Source organism: Gopherus flavomarginatus, chromosome 1 (genome assembly GCF_025201925.1).
Source record: "Gopherus flavomarginatus isolate rGopFla2 chromosome 1, rGopFla2.mat.asm, whole genome shotgun sequence".
In the NCBI taxonomy this organism is placed as follows: domain Eukaryota; kingdom Metazoa; phylum Chordata; order Testudines; family Testudinidae; genus Gopherus; species Gopherus flavomarginatus.
In genome coordinates, this window is record NC_066617.1 from 331,698,246 (window position 1) to 331,720,361 (window position 22,116).

General features: G+C 40.0%; 1 protein-coding gene and 1 long non-coding RNA gene across 5 annotated transcripts in view; one reads left to right on the top strand and one right to left on the bottom strand.

Annotated features, from left to right (window-relative positions):
* MICU2 (mitochondrial calcium uptake 2) overlaps positions 1–22,116 on the top strand; it is a 266,388-nt gene that overhangs the window by 230,643 nt on the left and 13,629 nt on the right. For all 4 annotated transcript variants that reach the window (XM_050937276.1, XM_050937277.1, XM_050937278.1 and 1 more), the window contains 3 exons: positions 8,685–8,782; positions 18,367–18,538; positions 18,840–18,948. In XM_050937276.1, coding sequence (XP_050793233.1) covers positions 8,685–8,782; positions 18,367–18,538; positions 18,840–18,948 — 379 coding nt within the window. The remainder of the gene's footprint in view (positions 1–8,684; positions 8,783–18,366; positions 18,539–18,839; positions 18,949–22,116) is intronic.
* LOC127043353 (uncharacterized) lies at positions 8,794–14,516 on the bottom strand. Its single transcript, XR_007772216.1, has 3 exons — positions 14,311–14,516; positions 11,746–11,846; positions 8,794–8,901 (listed from the first exon to the last, which is right to left on the bottom strand). It is a non-coding gene; the product is annotated as an uncharacterized LOC127043353 (long non-coding RNA).

A 22,116-nucleotide genomic window follows, 5' to 3' on the forward strand; every position in this document is an offset into this window, starting at 1 on the left:
CTAACGTATTGTAACATGATTAGCTAACCAATTATATTCCACCACCTTAATTAGTTTACACCCAGCAAAATTAATTATACAGCAAACAAAAACAATTACAGACCATGCAAATAACCATACAAAACAGTACAAAAATAAGAATTTCACAACTACATCTATACAAACATAAGGGTTTTACAACTACATCTATACAAACATAAGGGTTCTCCAGCTGTGTCTATTAATAAGTAAGTTCTTACCAGACAGAAAACTATCAAACTAAATTTCCTTTTACATGTTCTAGGCCAGGGGTCGGCAACCTCTCAGAAGTGGTGTGCCAAGTCTTCATTTATTCACTCTAATTTAAGGTCTCACGTGCCAGTAATACATTTTAACCTTTTCAGAAGGTCTCTTTATAAGTCTATAATATATAACTAAACTATTGTTGTTTTTAAAGTAAATAAGGTTTTTAAAATGTTTAACAAACTTCATTTAAAATTAAATTAAAATGCAGAGCCCCCGGACCGGTGGCCAGGTCCCGGGCAGTGTGAGTGCCACTGAAAATCAGCTTGTGTGCTGCCTTCGGCACGCATGCCATAGGTTGCCTACCCCGTTCTAGGCTCTTCCCTTTCTCTGGAGGTGATAGATTGGATCACCTTCCTAACAGCCCCAGATTGCCTTATTTCAATATGACTAAACAGGGCCTCAGACTGTCACAGTGAGAGAGGGCCCTTACGCAGATAGACAAAGATTTTAATTCTTTCTTTTATACCTCTGTAACTAGCTAAGTAATAAAAATACACAGACCAAACAGGCTTGAATATTTATATCCTAACAACTGTGTTTATAGAAAGAAATAATATAATGTTACATGAGGAGAGAGACTGAATCTCAGATAGGTAAGTCCCAAGCCATATAGGACTTTATAGGCTAAAATCAACGCACCCAAGAACCAATAGGCAATCAGCGCAGACTGTAGAGTAGCTTCCACATTCTGCATCAGCTTCAGTTTCTATTGATTTACAATGTGGCCCTTAATGTTGTATTGAGAAAGGCATGGATTATTTTAGCCAGGTCCACATCCAATGAAAATATTTGCAGTCTCTGGACCAGTTGAAGATGTAAAAAAGAATCCTGGACAATCTTGCAGCAGTGCTTGGGGCTCCTGCAGATTGATAACTTTGTTAACAAATGACTACCACAATCCTCAATTAAAGGAGGAGATATAGTCCTCCTCATATCTTTTGGCTGCCTCCCTCAATCTACCAACATTACCTAATTTTTTCCCAGACTGAGCTTCAGACAGCTAACTGTCATCCACTCTGTAATCTCTACTAAACACACAGATAAGGCATTCTATACCAATGGCTAGATTGTATGAGATTGAGAAACAGAGTTGGGAGTCTTCAGCATTTCACCTCATGTTTGAAGGTAGCTGATAAAACTAACAATGTCAGTAAGAACACATTGCCAGGAGGAGATGAATGCACCACCAGTGTTATCTTTGTCCCAGATTGGCAGGGGTCATGGAGATCTGAGGCATCTATGTATTTGAAAGTTGCCTCACCACAACCTTCTTTACAACCTAGCCAAAACTGGAAGATCAGATACTAAGGTGATACCTGGCTAGATAGTCATTGTCCAGCAAGATGGTGAAGAGGAGCTTCCTTATGAAAACCAGCAATTTGCAAGACACTGATCGTCTCTACAGACTACAGAACCAGTTCTTCTTCACTGGCGTTCAGCAAACAGGAAGACATGATTGTGGTACAAAGTATTCCTAACATTAAGCATGAAGACCTGGTGTTTGCCCCATCAAGATATTGCTCTGCCTCCATAGAAGCAGATAATTCAGTCTAAATCTGCTTTACTTTCTTGAAAGTAATATACAGTTCCCTTCTGCCTTGGGAATTTTCATCAGCCACCAAATGAAGACAGCTGGGATTAACCAGGCTGTCCGCTATTCATAAAAATAATGGATTGAGGTTTAGCCAATACTAGGTGGAAGCAGAAATTCTTTTCTTTGCCCCATTGCAGTTACAGCATAAGAATTCAAAGGACCTTTATGATGCAGTTGGTCACATTTAGCTGTGAACACCTCAGCTCTCTAGGAACTAATTTAAGAGTTGAGACTAAGGGCAGTCTACACTCAAGTGCTACATCGGCGCAGCTGCATTGATGCATCTGTGTTGCCGCTGCACATCTGGTGAAGACACGCTCTATGACAGGAGAGCACTTCCTGTCAGCATAATTACTCCACCTCCACGAGAGGCAGAAGCTATGTTGACAGGATAGCATCTCCCGCCGACATAGCGCTGGTGTGGACAGTGCTTAAGTCAATGTAACTTATGCCGTTCAGGGGTGTGTCTTTTTCAAACCCGTGAACTTAAGCAGTAGTGTAGACCAGCCCTAAATATCTTAACTGTGCTTTAAACCGTACTCCAGATTGTTTCCTCAAAGTACTCTCATTAGAAAAATCTGTGAAGTAATATTACCCTACAAAATATAATGTAATTTCTTAAAGGGTCACTTTCATCTGGAATTCTCGTCAGTTTTAAAAATACACGTTAAAAATAGCATCAGGTTATACAAATCCCTCTGCCAATTTTTGTGGTTTTATAGTCCTATTTTCTTCTTGTTTTAAAAAAAAATCTATTTTTCTTGCCTGTTGCTATGTAAAAAAAAACCACAGTAACCCTGGAAACTCAATAACTAACAGAATAAAAATCAAAACTGACTACAAAAATTCTGTCAAAGTAAAAATTTTTTCCTCTAATATGTTAATGTTGTGGTAATCATTGGTGTTATTTTTAAATATAGTAGATGAGCTGTCAGAAGTGTGATTTTTTTTAAGTTGATTGTGTCCTTTTAGAGCCAAAGGATTACTACAATAGTTTCTGTGGAGAAAAATAAGTACATAGTTTCTCAACACTATTATGATTTGCATATGAGGTTACTTTCTTACAAAGACCAACAGTCCTAGGTTTTTATCTTGTGTGAAATGCTCAGAACTAAGAGCCTTAATCACTCTGAGGATGGAGAGTAGGCAGACCCTAAAGTTATGCCTATACAAGGCTAATGCCAGGAGAGATGCTGTGAGGAGCACCCTGGCTATCAGGATTTGATACATCTTGGAAATGGTGTAGCCAGTACTTAGATGGGCAAGTGCATAGATTTGGCAGGTGGGCCACATTCACACATGCTGTCTCTTCGGCCCATCTAACCTTGCTGCCACGAGCACTAACTGTCTGTCCCATCTGGCATTCCTTCCCTTCCCCATGAAGGACTCACATAGAGACAGTTGTAATTGTGACATAAGTATTAAAGCCTGTTGGTGGGTGACTGTTCTGCAGAGCTCCCAGATGGTATTATTGTTATTTATTAGTATTTCTATAGCCCTTAGGAGTCCTAGTCCTGGACTAGGACCCCATTGTATTTGGCACTGAACAAACAGAACAAACTCCTTGCTGCCCCAAGGAGTTCACAGCCATCTCATATCTTAAATGGAGTCACACATTCTATTGAGATGGTTGCTGCCAGTAGGTGGCTCCAAATGCCAATTCAAATTTAAAAGTTTGTTTTGAGAACATTAAAATTTTAAATTTAGAAATACTTTTAGTTTGACATATATAAGGTTTTGTCATGTATTTAGATTGAGACATGCTTTTTTGCCCTGTTCATTTCAGAAGGCTTTTCATCAGTTCAGTGAGCACCACTTTCTTTTGAGGCCATTAGGCAAAATTTTATTGCAACATAAATGTCATAGCCTAGAGATCTGTGGTCACTCTCATCCAATATCCTGTCTCCAACATCCTGGGCAATGCCAGATGCTCATGAAGATGATGTAAAAACCCCATGTTTCCCTTTATTTTACAGTGTTAAAACCTGGGTGAGGGGATATTGTTTGGTTTGTTTTGTTTTGTGACTGTGATCATCTCCAGTACTAATGCATGGGGAGTGGTATTGCTTATAGTTGTTCCCTAGCTAGTGTATTTCCTAGCTAACTTACAGAAGTGTATGTTGTCCTAAACAATATCAAAATGGAAAAACCTCTTGGACATATTGAGGACGTGTTGATTTTCACCAATAATACAGGTATAATTTAATAATAAAGGGGACTTTGACCCAAAAAAACCACCATAAAGAACAATCACATTGTTTCTAAGACTGGTACATAGTCAAACCAGTTTCTTAAACTATTTAAATACTTTTAATTAATAATGTGTAATTTTTCAAAAAGGCTAAAATAAGTATAATGGTACAAAATGAACTTTAATTACCATTAGCAAGGAGTAGGATTTGTGTAGGATGTTTTGCATTTGTTTATAAAGTAAAGTTTCATATTAGGCAAGATAATACAGTATATTATCTACTTTGACAGTTGTTTTCAAATGACAAATTAGGCATATGGTTCTGAATTCTATAATGAGCTTGTTTCCACATGAAGTATCTCGCGTGTGTCTTTTGTGAAACATTTACCTGGTTCTTAGGACGCCGCTGTTGATCCCTTAAAAACAGGAGATTTTAAACTCTTAAACTGAAATTTGATGCAGCTATAAACAACTTACTCTCAGACTTGGCCATATGCATTTTCCACTGATGTCCATTTTGATCATGTGTCAAGCACTCTTTCTACTCATAACTTCTTCACTCACAAAACTCCTTTTCCATCCTTTGTTCTGGAGAGAGATTATTTACTTTTTTCACCTCTGAACTGGACTACAGCACTGCAGTATGCCTGGGCATGAAGGCTTCAGCACTTAGGAACCACCAACTAATATAGAACACTCCAGCATTTCCTCTCAGCAACATTGGCTACTGTGAGCACATCACACTTGTCCTCTGCTTTGTACACTGCCTTCCATAGAATATCAGATTGAAATCAGTGTCCTCAGTCCTTATCTTCAAGGTGCTCCATGAGTCCACCATACCTAAAAGATCATCTAAAGCTCCAGGGTGAAGACTGTGGTCAACAACTGTGACCCTCTGACACTGTGAAACCCGCTACAATAAGCTTGTCTGCATAGGAGACAGAACTTTCTTGGGGGCTGTTCCAAGACTGTGAAATGAACTCCTACAGGAAGTAGGGACCATCACGAACCTCACCATGTTTCTTTGACCCTGCCTTCTGTAATATAAATATCGACATGTATATTTTAAACTACCTAAACAAAATAAAGTGCTGCACATACTTCTCCCCTTAGGGAGAGAATGAGAAAACAAACAATATGTGACAGATGTTAGTCATGGAGCTTAATGCACTGTTGGAAGGTGCTCAGCTACAACGATAAAGAATAGAATAGTTTTATTTGTTTCTTATAAATGAATTTATGAAAATCATTTTTTCTCATTTCTGCTCTTATTTTTTTTCTGAAAATAGAGACAGTCTGTCCACCACTGTTTGTAACACCTCTTTGGATAGCTTCCACTGCCTAATACCATTTTTCTGCTCTAACTAATACTTGCCAGTAGGCTGATACTTAAGGCCTCAGTCCTGCAAACATTGAGTTCATTAGGTCTGCTCACATGAGTAAAGTTACACACATTTTTGAGTGTTTGCAGCATCAGGTCATCCATTAATACAATTTTTTAACAAATTCCATGATTTAATAAGGAAAAATTTTGTTTTATCTAAGCCATAAATGGTTCTTGATTGAAAAGGACTAGTTTCAGGATTTGAAGTAAAATTTTTAAAAGCACCTATGTGATTTAGAAGCTTAAGTTACTTTAAAAAAAAACTATCCTTTTATTTCCATATAATAAAATTGCAGTAGAAATATAGGCTCTTATGTTTGTAGTACATACTGTGTTTCTGTACAGTATATTTCCAATAATACTACCTTAATTTCAATAGATTGGAAAGACGCATATCATAGAATTATAGAATATCAGAATTGGAAGGGACCTCAGGACGTCCTTACTTGGTGCAGATCAGCACTGTAGCTAAACTTAATTCTTGGGAGTCTGTTTCTAAAGATTATTATTCAGCAGGGCAATCAGATAGCAAGTATGAAAAATCAGGATGGGGTGGAGGGTAATAGGAACCAATGTAAGAAAAAGATCCAAAAATCAGGACTATCCCTATAAAATCGGGACATCTGGTCACCCTATTATTCAGTGATGTGTTTGGATACTAGATTAGGTCTCCATTCATTCCCAAAGCTGAAGGAGAAAGTTTCAAAATCTAAATTATGTTTGCACCTAACCTCAGAAGAGTGAGGGGTTGGAAATATTAATACATCTCTCATACCTTTTAACAAAATTGTCTTGGGGGTATTAATTTATACAATATGTGAAGATCAGCAGGAAAGGCAGCTAATGATTCTGTGGACAAAAAAGAACTATGTACTAACAATGTACCTTAATTTAATAGCATTAACCTTGGCAGAAGAAGTTTTTTGAAACCCTTAAGCTGTTGTCTCTCAGGTTTCCTATCACACATTCTGCTTTCAAGAAAAGTACTATTTTGTAGTTTTTTAAACACACTTAACTCTCACTAGCATAGTTCTTGGACATGTGCCAATTCCACCTTGGAATTTCAACTGATAAAGAGGGCAGCAAACAAGTAGGTGCATATTTATTATAAATCCAGGGATAGTCTTTGTCATCTTAGATAAGATGAGATAGGTATTGTTTATATACCGTCTTCTAGCTTATAAGGAGAAATTTGAGTAGAGGAACAATGTGCCTTTTCTGTTGTAGATTTAGTCTTTAAAAGGTTATTATAAACACTTGCTTTTCAGCCGTAGTTTTCAGAGCAACACAAGAGATTTTGACTTCACAGGCATAGAGATAAAAGTGGACTATTAAAAGCATTATGTTGTTACTTAGTTGTAAGTTCAATTTTAAAAATAAATAATTTCAGTTATGTACTTTTTAAATCCATCTTTAATATGTAAATTGAAAGTACAAAACTAATTAGAAACAGATATGGGCTGATCCTCCTTTGTTTCTTCTTGAAAAGCTATGGATGCTGACATGACAACAAAAAGTTTTGCTTTTGACTTTCAGATAAGCTTATATGAATATTTTATATATCAGTCATCATATATGAAGCCTAAGCATTTAAACTTCTGAAGCACAGACCTTGGGGATATTTAAATTGTCTACCTGCAGTCAAATGACAAAAGGCAGCGCCATTGCATGAGTCCTGAAAAGATTGTTTTTAAGTTAGCTCATACTTATCAAATATTACTGGCATTTTATGAAATGTGGCATAGAATAGAAACAAGGAATGTTACCTCTTTAACTGTAAAATACTTTGTGTCACATATGCAGTAAGCATGAAACACACAGTGGACTAATGGGACTTGTTATTGATGATGCTGAAAGCTAAATAACCATTAGTATTAAATCTCATGAATAGACTCTTGTCTTTCATCTTACCTCTTCAGCAGGATAAAAGACACAGAGGCTATTTAGATGTCATAAGAATAGTTCTGTTGAAATCCCTGTGGACTTCCAAAAAAAATCTCTCTTCATGTTGCTTAGTGTTTTGTTGTGTTCAAAGAAAAGCCACTATGCTAGTGGTGAAAGAAGAATAAAACGTAGAAATCCAGCACATTGTGTGGTTTTAGGCTTTATAAAGATGCAGTAGTTGAGCTGAAGTGTATTCTTTGTTTTCTGTAGAGCTATCTTTTTTCCAGAAGAAAAAATTATACAGTAAAAGAATAAGCTGTTAGAGAAAATTGAGATTAACAAACAGCCTTATAACAATATAAAAACATACATGATGCTTGAATGCATAAATGTAAATGTTTGTATTCTACTTTTTGTGTGTGTGTTTCAGACTAATTTATGAGTTTGTTACAAATCAGACTTTGCGTTTTGCTGGAGCCGAAGGTTCCCAAACCAATCCAGATGAATTAGCTGAAAATTGTTTTTATCTGAATGTTAAATTGATTTGAAAGACAATATTAACCTAAAAGTGAAGCTTGCTGAATAACTAACCAGCAATTTTATCAGTAACTAATAACAAAGAATATAGAAAAGTATGTTGTGCTGTAACATTAAAGTGGATATTAGCATGCTATCTGATTTAATGACAATTACAGAGTTTAATTCAAAACATGTATAAAATTGGAAAACAATCTTTTTTTCAAAGACAGCTGTTATTTCCTATCCCAAATGGTTCTTTTAATGGGAAATTTGCACTTGAATCACAGTATGTCAAAGAAACATACTGTGGACCATAATTTTATTTTGAGTAAATATTGCCAGGTTACTTTGCCAAGTTCAGGTAGATACTGCATGTTCTAAGCAACATATAGTTGTGAATAAGGGAAAGAAACTTGTAACAGGAAGGTGTTAAGATTTTGAGTATGAAAAGCAATACAGTAGTTAGATTTTAAAATTTTGCAAATTAAAATTAGAGGGAGATGATTTCTGTTTCTTGGATAAACCATAATTATCTCCAAATTATTTCCTTGATAATATTTTTACCAATGGAAAGGAAAATTGTGTTTGCTGGTTTATCAGCGTTTAGCTACTCTACTTGATATCAGGAGAAGAACATTGGACACAGATGTCAGAGTTTAGCTTGGCAGAGAACCATTAAGTTTTGCTTTGGAATTCTCTAAATACTGTCTGCAAGAACAATAACTAAATTACAAGTGACTTCTGGGAAACTCCAGTTCAAATATGCATCACCAATTTTGTGTTGAATTGTTAGCAATTAATTATACAAGTTTATTTTTTGTTTGTAGGAACCAGAATTGGAAGACTCCGCTGTTAATACAACATTGCTGGTGCACTTCTTTGGAAGAGCAGGAAAGGAGAAGCTTCGCTATTCTGAGTTTTGCAGGTAGTGTACAAATACTAGTTGTCATTCATTGATAGTAGTCATTCTTATAAGTTCCACGTTTGAGTAGTGATGAGTTTGTTCCTGTTTGGTCAAACTCGTATCAGCCAATGCACATCAATCTGAAAAAAAAATGAGGGCTTTTCTACGTGGTGCAGCAAAGCATGATTTGTAAAGCACACAAACAAGCTGCACTCTAATTGCCCTGTGTAGACCTTGTAGGCACACTCTAAAAGATACCTAGTTTGCATTCTGTTTCAAGGGCTATGTTAACACAAACTAGGTACCTTTTAGCGCACACCAGCAGGATCTACATGAGGCTGTTACAGCATAACATGATCCAGTACTTTCCAAATCACCCCCCTCCAGTGCTGTTTGCTGGCGCTTTGTAGACAAGCCCTGAGAAATTTTGCCTTCCACTGCCACATTTGCTCTCCCTACTCTCCAGAATAATTTAAATAATACATTTAAATAGTATGCTTTGTCCCAAAGAATTAGAAGGAGCTTTACAAACTTTACATATACAGGAATCATGTAATCAGTTGAAATGTTCTTGCAGCTGCCTAACAGTGATTCAGCACAGTATACAATTTTAGGACAGGAAGCGAAGAACACCATATCCATTTGAAACTGCAATGGAATATTGTGAAACATTACTCTCTGAAATGTGTGGTTTCAGATCTTTCCATGTGCAAAATATTTTATTCTCGTATGTCACAAAGAATCTCTTTACCATTCTTATACCGAAAGCCAGAAATGAATGAAAAAAGCTGTAAGAATAATATAGGTCAATCATTCTGTTTATAAAGCACTAGCACAAAATAAGGATTGTAATTATTTAACTAGAGACGCCATTACTTATTGGTATGATGTGCCGTTGTTATTAATTGTGTATGTATGTATGTGTATGCACCCCTTAATCCGTGATGACTGACATACTGGTCATAGCAAATGTTACAAGGCCGAAACAGTCCTTTCTTTGTATAGGGAATGGGGAGACTCCTCACCTGGGCTGTCAAGTGAAGAGCCTCCATAATTTGATCTGGTAATGCCCACCAAATGTAATGGACTCATCTCTCAGTTTTGTAACTTCACCTGTGGCCACTACAGATACCCAATATGGGCTGAAACATCATAGACCTGGTCTACATTACGCGTTTAAGCCGAATTTATCAGCGTTAAACCCATTTAACCCTGCACCCGTCCACACAACGAAGCCCTTTATATCCAAAAAGAGCTCCAGCATGGACTGTACGTGAGATACTTTATCTGATCGCTGTATGGGGAGACAAATCTGTTCTATCAGAGCTCCGTTACAGAAGACGAAATACCAAAGCTTTTGAAAAAATCTCCAGGCTATGATACAGAGTCCACAGCACAGTGCTGTTTGACAAGCGTAACGGAAAGCCAAAGAATCAAATGGACGCTCATAGAGGGAGGAGGTACTGAGGACTCCAGCTATCCCACAGTCCCCTCAGTCTCTGAAAAGTATTTGCATTCTTGGCTGAGCTCCCAATGCCTGAAGGGTCAAAAACATTTTCCCGGGTGTTTCAGGGTATATGTTGTCAATTTACACCCTTCCCCCACCCCCGAAAGAAAAGGGAAAAAAAAACATTTCTCACCTTTTTTCAATGTCCTCCTATGTCTAGTGCATGCTGCTGGTAGACGGGGTGCTGCAGCGCTGAACATCACCATCCCCTTCCCAGTGGCAAACGGTACAATATGACTGCTATCCATCGTCATCATCAGCCCGTGAGTGCTCCTGGCAGGCCTCAGTGAGGTCGGCCAGTGGCACCTGGGTAAAAATGGGAATGACTCCCGGTCATTCCCAGCAGATGGTACAGAAAGGCTGGTAACCGTCCTCATCATAGCAACTGGAGGCTGAGCTCTATCAGCCTCCTCCCCCCTTCATACCTAAAGAAAAGATTCTGTGCTGCCTGGACTATCATAGCAGTGGGAGGCTGGGCTACTCTCCCCCCGACCCTTTAATATCCTGCCTGGACTATCATAGCAGCTGGAGGCTTCCTCCCCCTCATTTTATCTCACTAAAAAGTCAGTGTTTCTTATTCCTGCATTCTTTATTACTTCATCACACAAATGGGGGGACACTGCCATGGTAGCCCAGGAGGGTTGGGGGAGAAGGGAAGCAATGGGTGGGGTTGTTGCAGGGGCACCCCCTAGAATGGCATGCAGCTCATCATTTCTGCTGGATCTCTGGGGCTCTGACACGGAGCGGCTGTGCTCTCTGGTTGTCTAGTACACTTGCCCCATATTCTAGGCAGGACTGACTCTATTTTTAGACAAAACATAAAGAAGGGAATGACCCAGGGAGTCATTCCCATTTTTGTCCATGCGCCCCCAGCCGACCTCAGCGAGGCCAGCCAGGAGCACCCATGACAGCAGCAGACGGTACAGAACGACTGCTAACTGTCATCTCATTGCCAATTTACAATGGCATGGCAGACGGTGCAATAGGGATGGTAACCGTCTGCTACCTTGCAAAGGCAAATTAATGCTGCTGTGTAGCACTGCAGTACCGCGACTGTCAGCAGCATCCAGTACGCATACAGTGACAGTGACAAAAGGCAAAACGGGCTCCATGGTTGCCATCCTATGGCATCTGCCAGGGCAATCCAGGGAAAAAGGGCGCGAAATGATTGTCTGCCGTTGCTTTCACGGAGGAAGGATTGAGTGACGACAATTACCCAGAATCACTGGCGACACTGTTTTTGCATTGGGGCCTCAGCCCAGAATTCCAGTGGGCGGGGGAGACTGCGGGAACTATGGGATAGCTACAGGATAGCTATCCACAGTGCAACGCTCCAGAAATCGACGCTAGCCTCGGTACATGGACGCACACCGATGAATTAATGTGCTTAGTGTGGCCGCGGGCACTCGACTTTATACAATCTGTTTTACAAAACCGGTTTATGTAAAATCGGAATAATCCCGTAGTGTAGACATACCCATAGTCATCTTGTGATGTCAGAAAGATGCTCACATAAATCTTAATGCAGAATCTCTTGCCTTGTCCCCCCTCAACTTGACAGCCCAGCAGCATGTGTGACTGGAAGAAATAATCAGATCTTAAAACATCAATATAGCTTCTTGTGTGTAACAGCAGTCCCCAACACTTCTGCGTTGTAAAGAAATAACCAGTTAAAACCCTCTATTACTGTGGAATATAAATGTCCTGATTTGATACTAATTGCTGAAACCACATTTGCATGTATACTGTTGAGCACCAAGTTTTTATGTCACAACAACTTAGGTGCTTTCACACCTAAAAGGGGACAAGATTATTTTCACTAATGTTCCATTTTCTTCAAAGGTAATAGGTAGTTCTTAATCTACTAAAAAAAGTAGCAGCATAAAATGGGTAGTCTGATTTATGTCCAGCTGCAATGGAGTCAGTCAGCCCTGAACTTAGTAAAAGATGTTGCAATCAGTTGAAGTTTAGGAAAAGCCAGAACAAAAAAGGGGAGAGTGGCATTTCTCCAACACTATAAAGCTTTTCTACTCCACTGACTGAGACACATACCAGTCTTCAAATAAATAAACGAACTTCTCTCTTTTGAAGCTCTTGACTCAATAGAACGCTAAATGAGTAAAATAAGTTTAGCATGTCTGCAGCTTCCTTCTTTATAAATACAGTAGGCCCTCTTAATGAAACAAAGGACAGAGAGCACCAGTAAAAGGTTGTGTTTGCATATATAGTGTAAACTGGAATGCCTCATGTTTTAGATAAAATCCTGCATTGACCCAATGAGGAATGACATTGATAAAACTATGTACCTAGTACATTCAGAAAATGTAGGTTAAAGACCTTTGCCTGCCACACAAATAGAGACCTGTAATCAAAATCAAACTCCCACATCTTGCTCTTAAGCTTTGTGGGATACGTGTAAGGTTTAATGCAGGTAATTTTTCAACAGTGGCAGTTATTTTTCATAGAGGTGGAATGTGCCTCTTTATCACTGCATATACACTCCATTTAAGTTGCCACATGACAGTGAAGTTTGTTTAACACATAGAAAGGTGAATAAAAGAATCAGTGTCTTTTTAACTTGTGTGGAGCTATCACTTTTCACATGATTTTATTTGTAAGTAAATCAAGCACATCATTTCTGGGTTCCTATTGTTCAAGGAAAATGTGATTTCTATCTGATGGCCTCTCACAACATTTTACCTCACACGGGAAGCTATTGTTAGCTGTTTGATCAAAGTGCCATGCTGTTTTTACAAGACATGACTGATGAGCTATACAGACATAGATCATTGTCAAAAGGAAAAAATAATGATGGTAAATGCTTTTAAGATTTTCCAAGTTGTTGCTAGAAAGTCTTTTCACTGATCAGTGCAGCACCTAGAAAAAGTAGGAATGATTAGATTTGATTAAGACACATTAAAACCTGTCACAGCAGTTATATATAAAATAATCCATGTACTTTAGATTTCTCAAAAATAAAAGGGATATGGTGGAATCCTGTTTATCTGATCTAATTGGGACCATGGCCAGGTTGTATAACCAAAAAATAAGCTAATTCGGAGAATGGGCGGGGCTCGGACTGTCCACCCTGGGAGTGGCAGGGCTCAGGCTGTTAGCCCGAGCCCTGCTGTCCAGTTCGTGTGTACAGAGAGCTGGATAATGGGAGCTCAATAAACAGGTTTCTATTGTACTTTCTTCATGAAATTTCACCCTGTTTACAGGCAGGGTCCTCAATCCTGTACCATTCAGTATTTTCATTAAAAGACTTGGATAAAGGAGTGGAGAGCATGCTTATAAAATGTGTGGGTTACATCAATCTGGGAGGGGTTGTAGCACTTTGGAGACCAGGATTAGAGTTCAAAATAACCTTGACAAATTGGAGAATTGGTCTGAAATCAACAAGATGAAATTCAATAAAGATAAGTGTAAAGTACTACTCATTGAAAAGAAAAATCAATTGCACAACTACAAAATGGCTGGGTAATACCAGCTTTACTGCAGAAAAGGATCTGGGTGTTACAGTAGATCACAAACAGAATATGAGTCTACAATGTGATGCAGTTGCAAAAAAGGCTAATCATAGTATTTATATCATGAGGGTGGTTTACACTTGTTCAGAATTTTCCTCTGAGGATTTCAAAGTGATTTTTATAGGCAGAGGTATTATCATTCTTTTACAAGTAAGGAAACCAAAACATGGAAAGGCTACATAATAATTGTCCAGAGTGTGATAGTGAGTTAGTGACAGAAATGGGAATAGAACTCAGGTCTCACTCTGTCTATCTAGGTACTTATATGGCCTCCTCATGGTAGAAGCAGAGCACCTCCAAAGTATTTAATAATAGAGAAAACTATAACAATGTATCTCTCTTCCTTCCTTCTCAACCAGTAGGAGGAATGGCTTGATTTGTTTCTAGGGAGTTGTTTGTAAGTGTGAGTGAGTGGCTGTGGTTGTACTGAGAACTTGTTGAGGAAAAGCTAAATCAAAGAAGTGAGTTTTATATTTAGCTCTGAAACCGGTGAGCTTCATGATCATTCTTACCTGCAGTAGGAATGAGTTCAATAGTGTAGGTCCAGCTCCTGTGAAAAAGTGAAAATTCTGTGTCTAGCCATCGTGAGACTCCCTTTATTCATTGATAGTTTCATGATTCTGGTAGAACTCAGCTGTTGTGGATGGTCAAGGTTGCAAAGAGAGAGGTGATCTTACTGGTACCTCAGGACAGTCCTATAAAGCAGAGAGGTATTTGAATGTTAGCAATTCCTGAACTGGACTTGGTGTTCTATGGGGAGTCAGTGCAGAGTGGAACACCAAGGTGATGTGTCCATGGCAACCTTTGTTGCTAGGTTAAGCGGGCAGCAGCCTTTGTATCAGTTGGTCCTTTTTCAGGAGATAAGACTTCATTCCTAAATAGGAGTCTTGTAACTGCTAGACAGTGATGCCTTAGAATGTCGGTGTTGTACAAACATTCTGAAGTACAGAAACAAAATTATAGAAAGGAAAACTTTCCCTAATTTTTCCTTTGTGTTTCATTTTGCTACTTTGTTTACCATAAGGAAAGTACTAAGCTAGTATTGTGTTTCAAAATCCCAGGTTGGTGGGTGAATCTGTAAAGCCTTGAGGTTTCGCTTTACTTTCACTTCCATTTAAAAGTGAGTTGCCAAGGATTTTTAGGCACTGTGTCTTTCTATGTGGGTGACAAGTACCTTGCAAGATGAGTCCCAATCCTGACTGGGGATTCTGGATGCTACCATATCTCAAATAATTAGTAACAAATTTGGCTGTTGGTCTTAAACATGTGCATTTTGAAGAATATTGATAACAGGCTAGATGAAATAAAGTACTGTCTTCTCCCTGCCTCCTTCCCTCTTGTAAATTATTGATTTCTCTTATACATTTTTTAAACTCTGCCCTTGATTCTGATTACTTTTACACCACTGTAACAGAAATTTCCTTGACTGCAGTGGATTAATCTGGATTTACACTGACTATCTGAGGTCAGAATCTTGCCCTCTGTTCCTATGGTGAAATCCTGGCCCTACTGAAGTCAATGGCAAAGCTCCCATTGATTTCAGTGGAGCTAGGATTTTACCCCTAAAATTTATTTTGTCCCTTCCTAATGTTTTCTCAAAACTAAGCACTGTTTAGGGGATCTTAACTCTCTTTAGCTGTGAATCATTATTTTGAACAAATGCAACCAGAGACCTAGGAGGTACATAGAAAAACACCCACAATCAAGTGTCTTAGTCATATAAATGTGATCAAGCTACCAAGATTTCCTTCCTAGCTAGATATTTCTCAAAAAGTGTTACTTTAAAAAAAAACAAAAAAAAAAAAAACCAAACTCATTAGGATTTTAGCTCTCACATCTGGTAATAAAAATGCCCCAATGTGATGAGTCATACACTGGTAACTCAGAATATGGGGAAATATCACATTTGAATTTTAAATTGCATTGTTCAGCTGCTGTTCTGCGAAATATTTGGTACTGCATGAAATCTTCCCACTCCAGCACACCAAGAGTAAACCTACTAGCTTGAAATGCAATACTTACTGAATTCCTTACATCTAAACAGATAATCCATCCCATTTCAGCTGGGGGGATGGTTGGCCCCGCTGCAGCAAGAATGCTCTGTCCCCAAAGGGAAGTGGAGGGGAGAGAGCCCATGCCTGAGAAACCGTTTTATATAACAAATTATTGTAACAATTCATAGACCTTTACTCTCTTTTTACCAATTCAGCTTGCAATTAAAGTCAGTTTGTACACCCAAGTATCACAACCACATCTCCAGCTCCGTGGATCAGGAGGGATGCTGCCACTGCGAGAGGGAGGGGAGCACATTCCCTGAAAACACCGGACTTCCCCTTCTCAGATTCACTGCGTCCTCTTGGCTGGCTGAGGGTAGAGTGGGAGCTGACTGGCACCTGTGCTTCCGCCAATAATTTAAACTTTTCTCTGGGCTGCAGGAGCCCCTTGCCTCTTTGCCTACCCAGCCCTCCCTCTCTTTAGTTGTAGATAGCAAGCTGTATTTCCAGGATACTGTGGACCTGACTGGTTGCCTGTGTTTTGGGATATGAAAAGAATTTTTTCCCGTTGGGCAAAATTGATGGAAGTCTGGTGGATTTTTGCGCTCCTCACAGCAAATTGTAGAAGCGCAGCTGAGGTAAAGAAGAATAGGATTTGGAGGTCTAATATTAAAAGCTATTATAGGAATGTGTAGTTTGTCACAACTTGGAGCCCGTGTCAGTTGTAGATAAGAGCTAAAAGGGCCAGCTCCCAGAGATAAATGAGACCCAGGATTTTTGCTGGTGAATCTTGTGCCTCTGGGGAGAAGGGAGACCTGAAGTCTTCACAGACTGAGGTCCGCACTTGGATACTCTATTCCCCCTCAAAGGTGGGAGAGCTAGAGGACTCAGAACGAGCTGAATCCCTTGGCGTCTACCCCAGGTTATTGCTTATATGGTGGGAGACCTCTAACTCCACACTGGATCCAGTTAAATGATATGTGAGATGGGGTGAGTATATACCACCCCTACACAGTGTTGAGTTAATGAAGTTGTAGCCTACTGCTTAAAATCCATTCCAGTGTCTGTCTTTCTTTCACCTGCATCATTATTCATGCACCCTCTTGCTTATGCAGCACTAATTATGTGGAGGAAAATACAAGAGAGAGCTTATGTTGCAAAGCAATCTTGACATATCCCCCTACAGACAACACAGAGCTCCAAGCTGCTAATTGTCCAAGTGATCTCATTAAAGAACTAAAGATAGCTCTACTGACTAAAATGCCTTAGATTCAAGAAAGAATTCAAATACAATGAGACCATGCAAACACTGATAAGCAAAGGAGCCTCTACTAGTATTTGCTGCACAGTCACTTTCCTTGCTACTCTATTCTCCAAGTAATTACTTTGTTCTAGTATAAATGTACTTTATTTCAGCCTCTCTGTAGTTATTGCAACTCAATAAAACCAAGTTCTTGTTAGAACCTGTGGACATTGAGAAGAAAGCACAGGGAGAGACAAATTGTTGGGAATAAGTGCCCTTTTATCTTATATTTCCAACAAAAATGTAACTACTTAGGGATGTGGGCAACAGAAATAAAATGAAAATTAACAAAATAGGAAAGAAAATATATTTGGAAATTCTGTTAAGTGTGTGACAGCTCGCCAGATTCCTAGATTTTAAGGCCAGAAATGAACCCTCCCCTGCCCTGTGATTATCTCCTCCGAAATAAGTAAACTCAAAGCCACGCTTATATTTACAGTTGTAGTTTCTATTGCTGCCAATTATAGCCTGTTTCATGGATCTTTTATGGGGGAAATAATCTCCTAAATCCCTTCATGTTCATGCCTTCCTACATCAGATTGTGCTCGTTTGTTGTCTTGTCACCTTCCCAAATAGCTGTGACATCATATTTTCTGTAACTTTCAGCACTGTTTTCATGCCAATCATATTCCCTCTTAATCCATTTTCTAATGAATATTTACCTGATTTACCAAGCCTCTCATAACCTCTGAGGCCTTTAATTACCTGTGCTGCCCTGTATTGATGGTTTTAAGTTTCTTTCTTCTATCACCTTTCATGATCAGGAATCTTGTGGCTTGATTGTTAGGGTATAATATCTTTAGCCATTGTCCAATTCTCTCATTCCTCAATTTTTAACATTAAATTGCATAAACCACATTTTAGTCCATAAACTATATTTACCAGGTCAGTCCCTTTGCATTAAATTATCTTGTTACTGGCTGGCCATCTAAGGTTCACATAATCTTTATGTATGCATACACACTTTGCTGCATATTCTTTTCTCCGGGTAATTGTTGTTCACTAATGTAATACTGACTGCAACATCCATGAATGTACATAGACTTAGAGAGCACCCTAGTGGTATAATTACTGAAACCCAGCATTGAAACATTTACATGCACAGGTAGAAATGTATCTTAGATATATTAAACAGTTAACATGATTGTAATATTTGTCGGTGGATAGTTATAGATTTTAAAATGGTACTATTTCTTCTACTGAGTTGAGTAACTAGTTTAGTACTAACTTGTGGTTATTTTATGTATTTCACTGTATTTTTTTACATATAGATTTATGGAAAATTTACAAACAGAGGTGCAAGAAATGGAATTCATACAGTTTTCAAAGGGTCTGAACTTCATGAGAAAAGAGGACTTTGCAGAATGGTTATTGTATTTCACTGATGAGGAAAACAATGAAATTTACTGGCAAAATGTGAAAGAGAGAATCCAAGCAGGAGAGGTTGGTACATAGAATATATTATTTTTGTTTTGCTTTCTTATTTTAAGTTCAAGTGCAAGCTTCTAATTAGATAAGTATATACTAAAAATGTGGTTATTTTCAAATAGAGGAGTTCTTGCAATCTTTCAGATTTAATTTTGCTATTCGTAAACATGATGATTGTTGTTTGATAACTAGAAAATAGAAATATAAAAGGTGATAATCACAGTAATATCTAAACACTAGAACTCTAAGGAAATAGACCTACTTGTTTCTGGATTTATTATCTAACAAACCTAATTTGAATTATTTGGTACTCTAGAATATCAGCATGGATGAATTCAAGACATTTTGCCAGTTTACAAATCGCTTAGAAGACTTTTCTATTGCCATGCAAATGTTTACTGTAGCTAATCGTCCTGTTAAATTGGGTAAGTAGTAGAAAGTATACTGCATAGAGATTGTGTGAATAAGTTATCTCAAACATTAGCATTGTCGACTCCAAAAACTATAGTATTAAAATTTTATTACAAATTAATTTAACTTGCACAAAGAATAGTAGCATTTATAACCACAAGTTATTAGGATTTCTAAATTCTGATGTGTGCTGTAATATAGTATTCACAGAATCACCCACAAGAGTTTGAACTTATTTAGTGACACCTAAGTGTATCTGTGACCAGGGTTGTGGGGCAGGGAGGCACACGGGGGTTACTCAATTAGGGCAAAGTGCAAAGAATGGGGCAGACAATCCCCAAAGCTGGTGGATATTCCAATACTTAGATTTGCCAAGATAGCACAAAACAGCTTCTGTATCTTATTGGTTACCCAGAAGCCAAACCAAAGTTCCCTTAAAAGTAATTCAGCCTTCGAGTTCCCTCCCAGACAGCCAAGTTAAATATGAAAGTTCTACCAATCCCAAAGGATTGGACACATTACCTCCCAAGTTAATGAATATTCCAGATCTTACCCAAATACACGGTACAGCCAATTCTTATTAATTAAATTAAAATTTATTAAAAAGATAAGAGTGAGTAGTGGTTAAAAGATCAGTATACATACAGACATGAGTACAGTTCTGAGATCAGTTTCATAGCAGAAATGGTGAGCTTTAGAGTTACAAGATTTCTTAGAATTAGTCCGTAGATTCAGTCCAATGTTCATATCCAGGGTGATCCAGGTGGGACAGGAGATCTCATTCTTAGGACTTAAGCTTCCCGTGCATAAAGCATCAAGCAGATCTGAGATAAAAAGGATCAGGACCCAAGGTTTTTTTTTAATACAGTTCCAGGCCTTCTCTTGACAGTTTGGAGTCCTTAGGTGAACAATAGGCAATCATCCAGACTCTAAAGTAGACCTATTTCCTAAGCATCACCTGATTAACATAAGGCAGTTGCCTGTTTTCCACCATTTGCAGGTGATTTGCTATATACTTCAAAGAGGAAATCAATACAGTGATATCACTAAATTTACAGTTCATTTAAATGGTAAGATTTCCTTTTGATCTCTGAATTAAGAGAATAGAGCATAGACACAAACTATTCAATTACACTGTTAACCTCTGACAATATATATGTAACCCAGAGCCGAATTAACTCTCCTGCAGGCCTGGGTCTATTAGATTTTGTGGGGCCCCTGTATACAAGTCTTCTTCCTGGGATGGGGCTGGGGCAGGGTATTGAGATGCAGGAGGTTGGGGGGTCTGGGAGGGAGTTTGAGTGCAGGAGGGGGATTCTGATCTGGGGCAGGGGGTTGGGGTGGAGGAGAGGGTGCGAGGTGCAAGCTCCAGCCAGGCAGTGTGGGGCCACAGCATACAGGCAGCCTGTCTGACCACCCTGCTGCACTGCGGGACTTTTAGCGGCCCAGAGTTGGGGAGATCTGCCTGTGATTTATTTTTGTGGGGCCCCCCTTGAGCCGGGGCCCTGGGTTGCAGCCCCTAAAGCCCCTGCCTTAATCCCGCCCTGATGTAAACACACAAAAACACAAACATTATCTACTAGTATGTCCCTAAAGGTTCAATTTGGGTCATTTATCCTGCAGGATACTTAACCCTTTCTGGCTATGCGTCACAGTATCAAATTTACTTAGTGATATCTAAATACATTTAATTGAAAGGTTTTAATGAAGGAATGCATGTTTTGTAGGTTCATGTTAATAAAGGAACAGTAATGGTTTGTTGTTTTAGCAAGATGCTATAATCCATCTGTGTTCATCTTTTTTCCCCCATTCATGGTCTCCGTTTTTTCCCAATGTCTGGCTAGCATTATGCATCCACTGCTGTAAGTAACAGCAAATTCTTCTTCGAGTGGTTGTTCATGACCATTCAAAGTAGGTGTGCGCGCGCCGCGTGCACGCCAGCCGGAAGATTTTCCCCTAGCAGCGTCCGTAGGAACAGCTCAGGCGCCCCCTGGAGTGGCGCTGCCATGGCGCCCTATAAAGGGGCCCGCCGACCCTCCACCCCCTCAGTTCCTTCTTACCACTGGTGACGGCTAGTTGGAACTTCTCTTGCATAGCAATCTGGCAGTGTCCTATCCATACCATTTAGTCCGTGTATTCAGTTATATTATAGTTAGTTAGACAGTTCTTTGTATATAGTTTTTGTAGTTGGGGGGTCCCCCCCACCAACAGTCTTCGTCGCCCGCTGGGGCATGCCCAGGTCCCCTGGGTTCAGACTCTGAGAGGACTGCGGGAAATTCATGCCCCAGAGTGATCCGCACTCTGCGTACTTCAGGTGCCTCGGAGAGAGCCACCAAAAGGACCGGTGCTCTATCTGTAGAGGCTTCCACCCGCGAACTCTCAAGGACAGGGCTCAAAGACTTAGAGTTCTCCTGATGGAGGCGGCCCTGCGACCACCCTCGGACCTAGAACCGACCAAGGCGGGCCCCAGCACGTCGTCCTCGGTGCGGAGTGCCCTGGCACCAGCATCAGGACTTAAGGCCCAGCCCAGGTCGTCCAAGACCCGGCACCGGGCGGAATCAGGTCATAGGAAGTCGGCCTCAGTGTGGCACCGCTCACCTTCGCCGGTGCCCGCCAAGAAAAAGAAGCCGGTGGGGGATCGGTCTCCCCACCAGGACCCGAGGCTGACCCCACCCCCGGGGCTAAGCGGACAGGCTGCGTTACAGCCCCCAGCGATTCCGTCAACTCCCGCACCGCAGAGAAGGGCGGTCAAGTCCAGACCAGCCTAATTCTCCGGGCCTCAGCGGAGACATACGCCCCCGTCGATGCCAGAGGCATTCGAGGCGGCCTCAGACTTGATGGGTCTCCCGGCACCGGCCTCCTCACATCGTCGGGAGTTGCCTACTGTGGTCCGCCCACCAGTAAAGTCTAGAGTCAAGCCGGCCATGCTATCGCCTCCCTCCCCGCACCGAGCTGCGAAGGTGGCACTGGACCAGAGGAGAGGGTCCCCGTCGCCTCGGCACCGGGCACCACTCCCTCCAGGTCCTCATACTCAGAGACCTCAGACTCAGAGGCGGACTCCTATCACTCCAGCAGGTCGCGGAGCAGGAGATCGGTGTTGCGGGCGAGCCACCGTTACTCGTAGTGGCAGCAACAGTGGCAGCCGCCCTCGCAGTGGCCGTTTTGGACTTCCTGGGCCTACC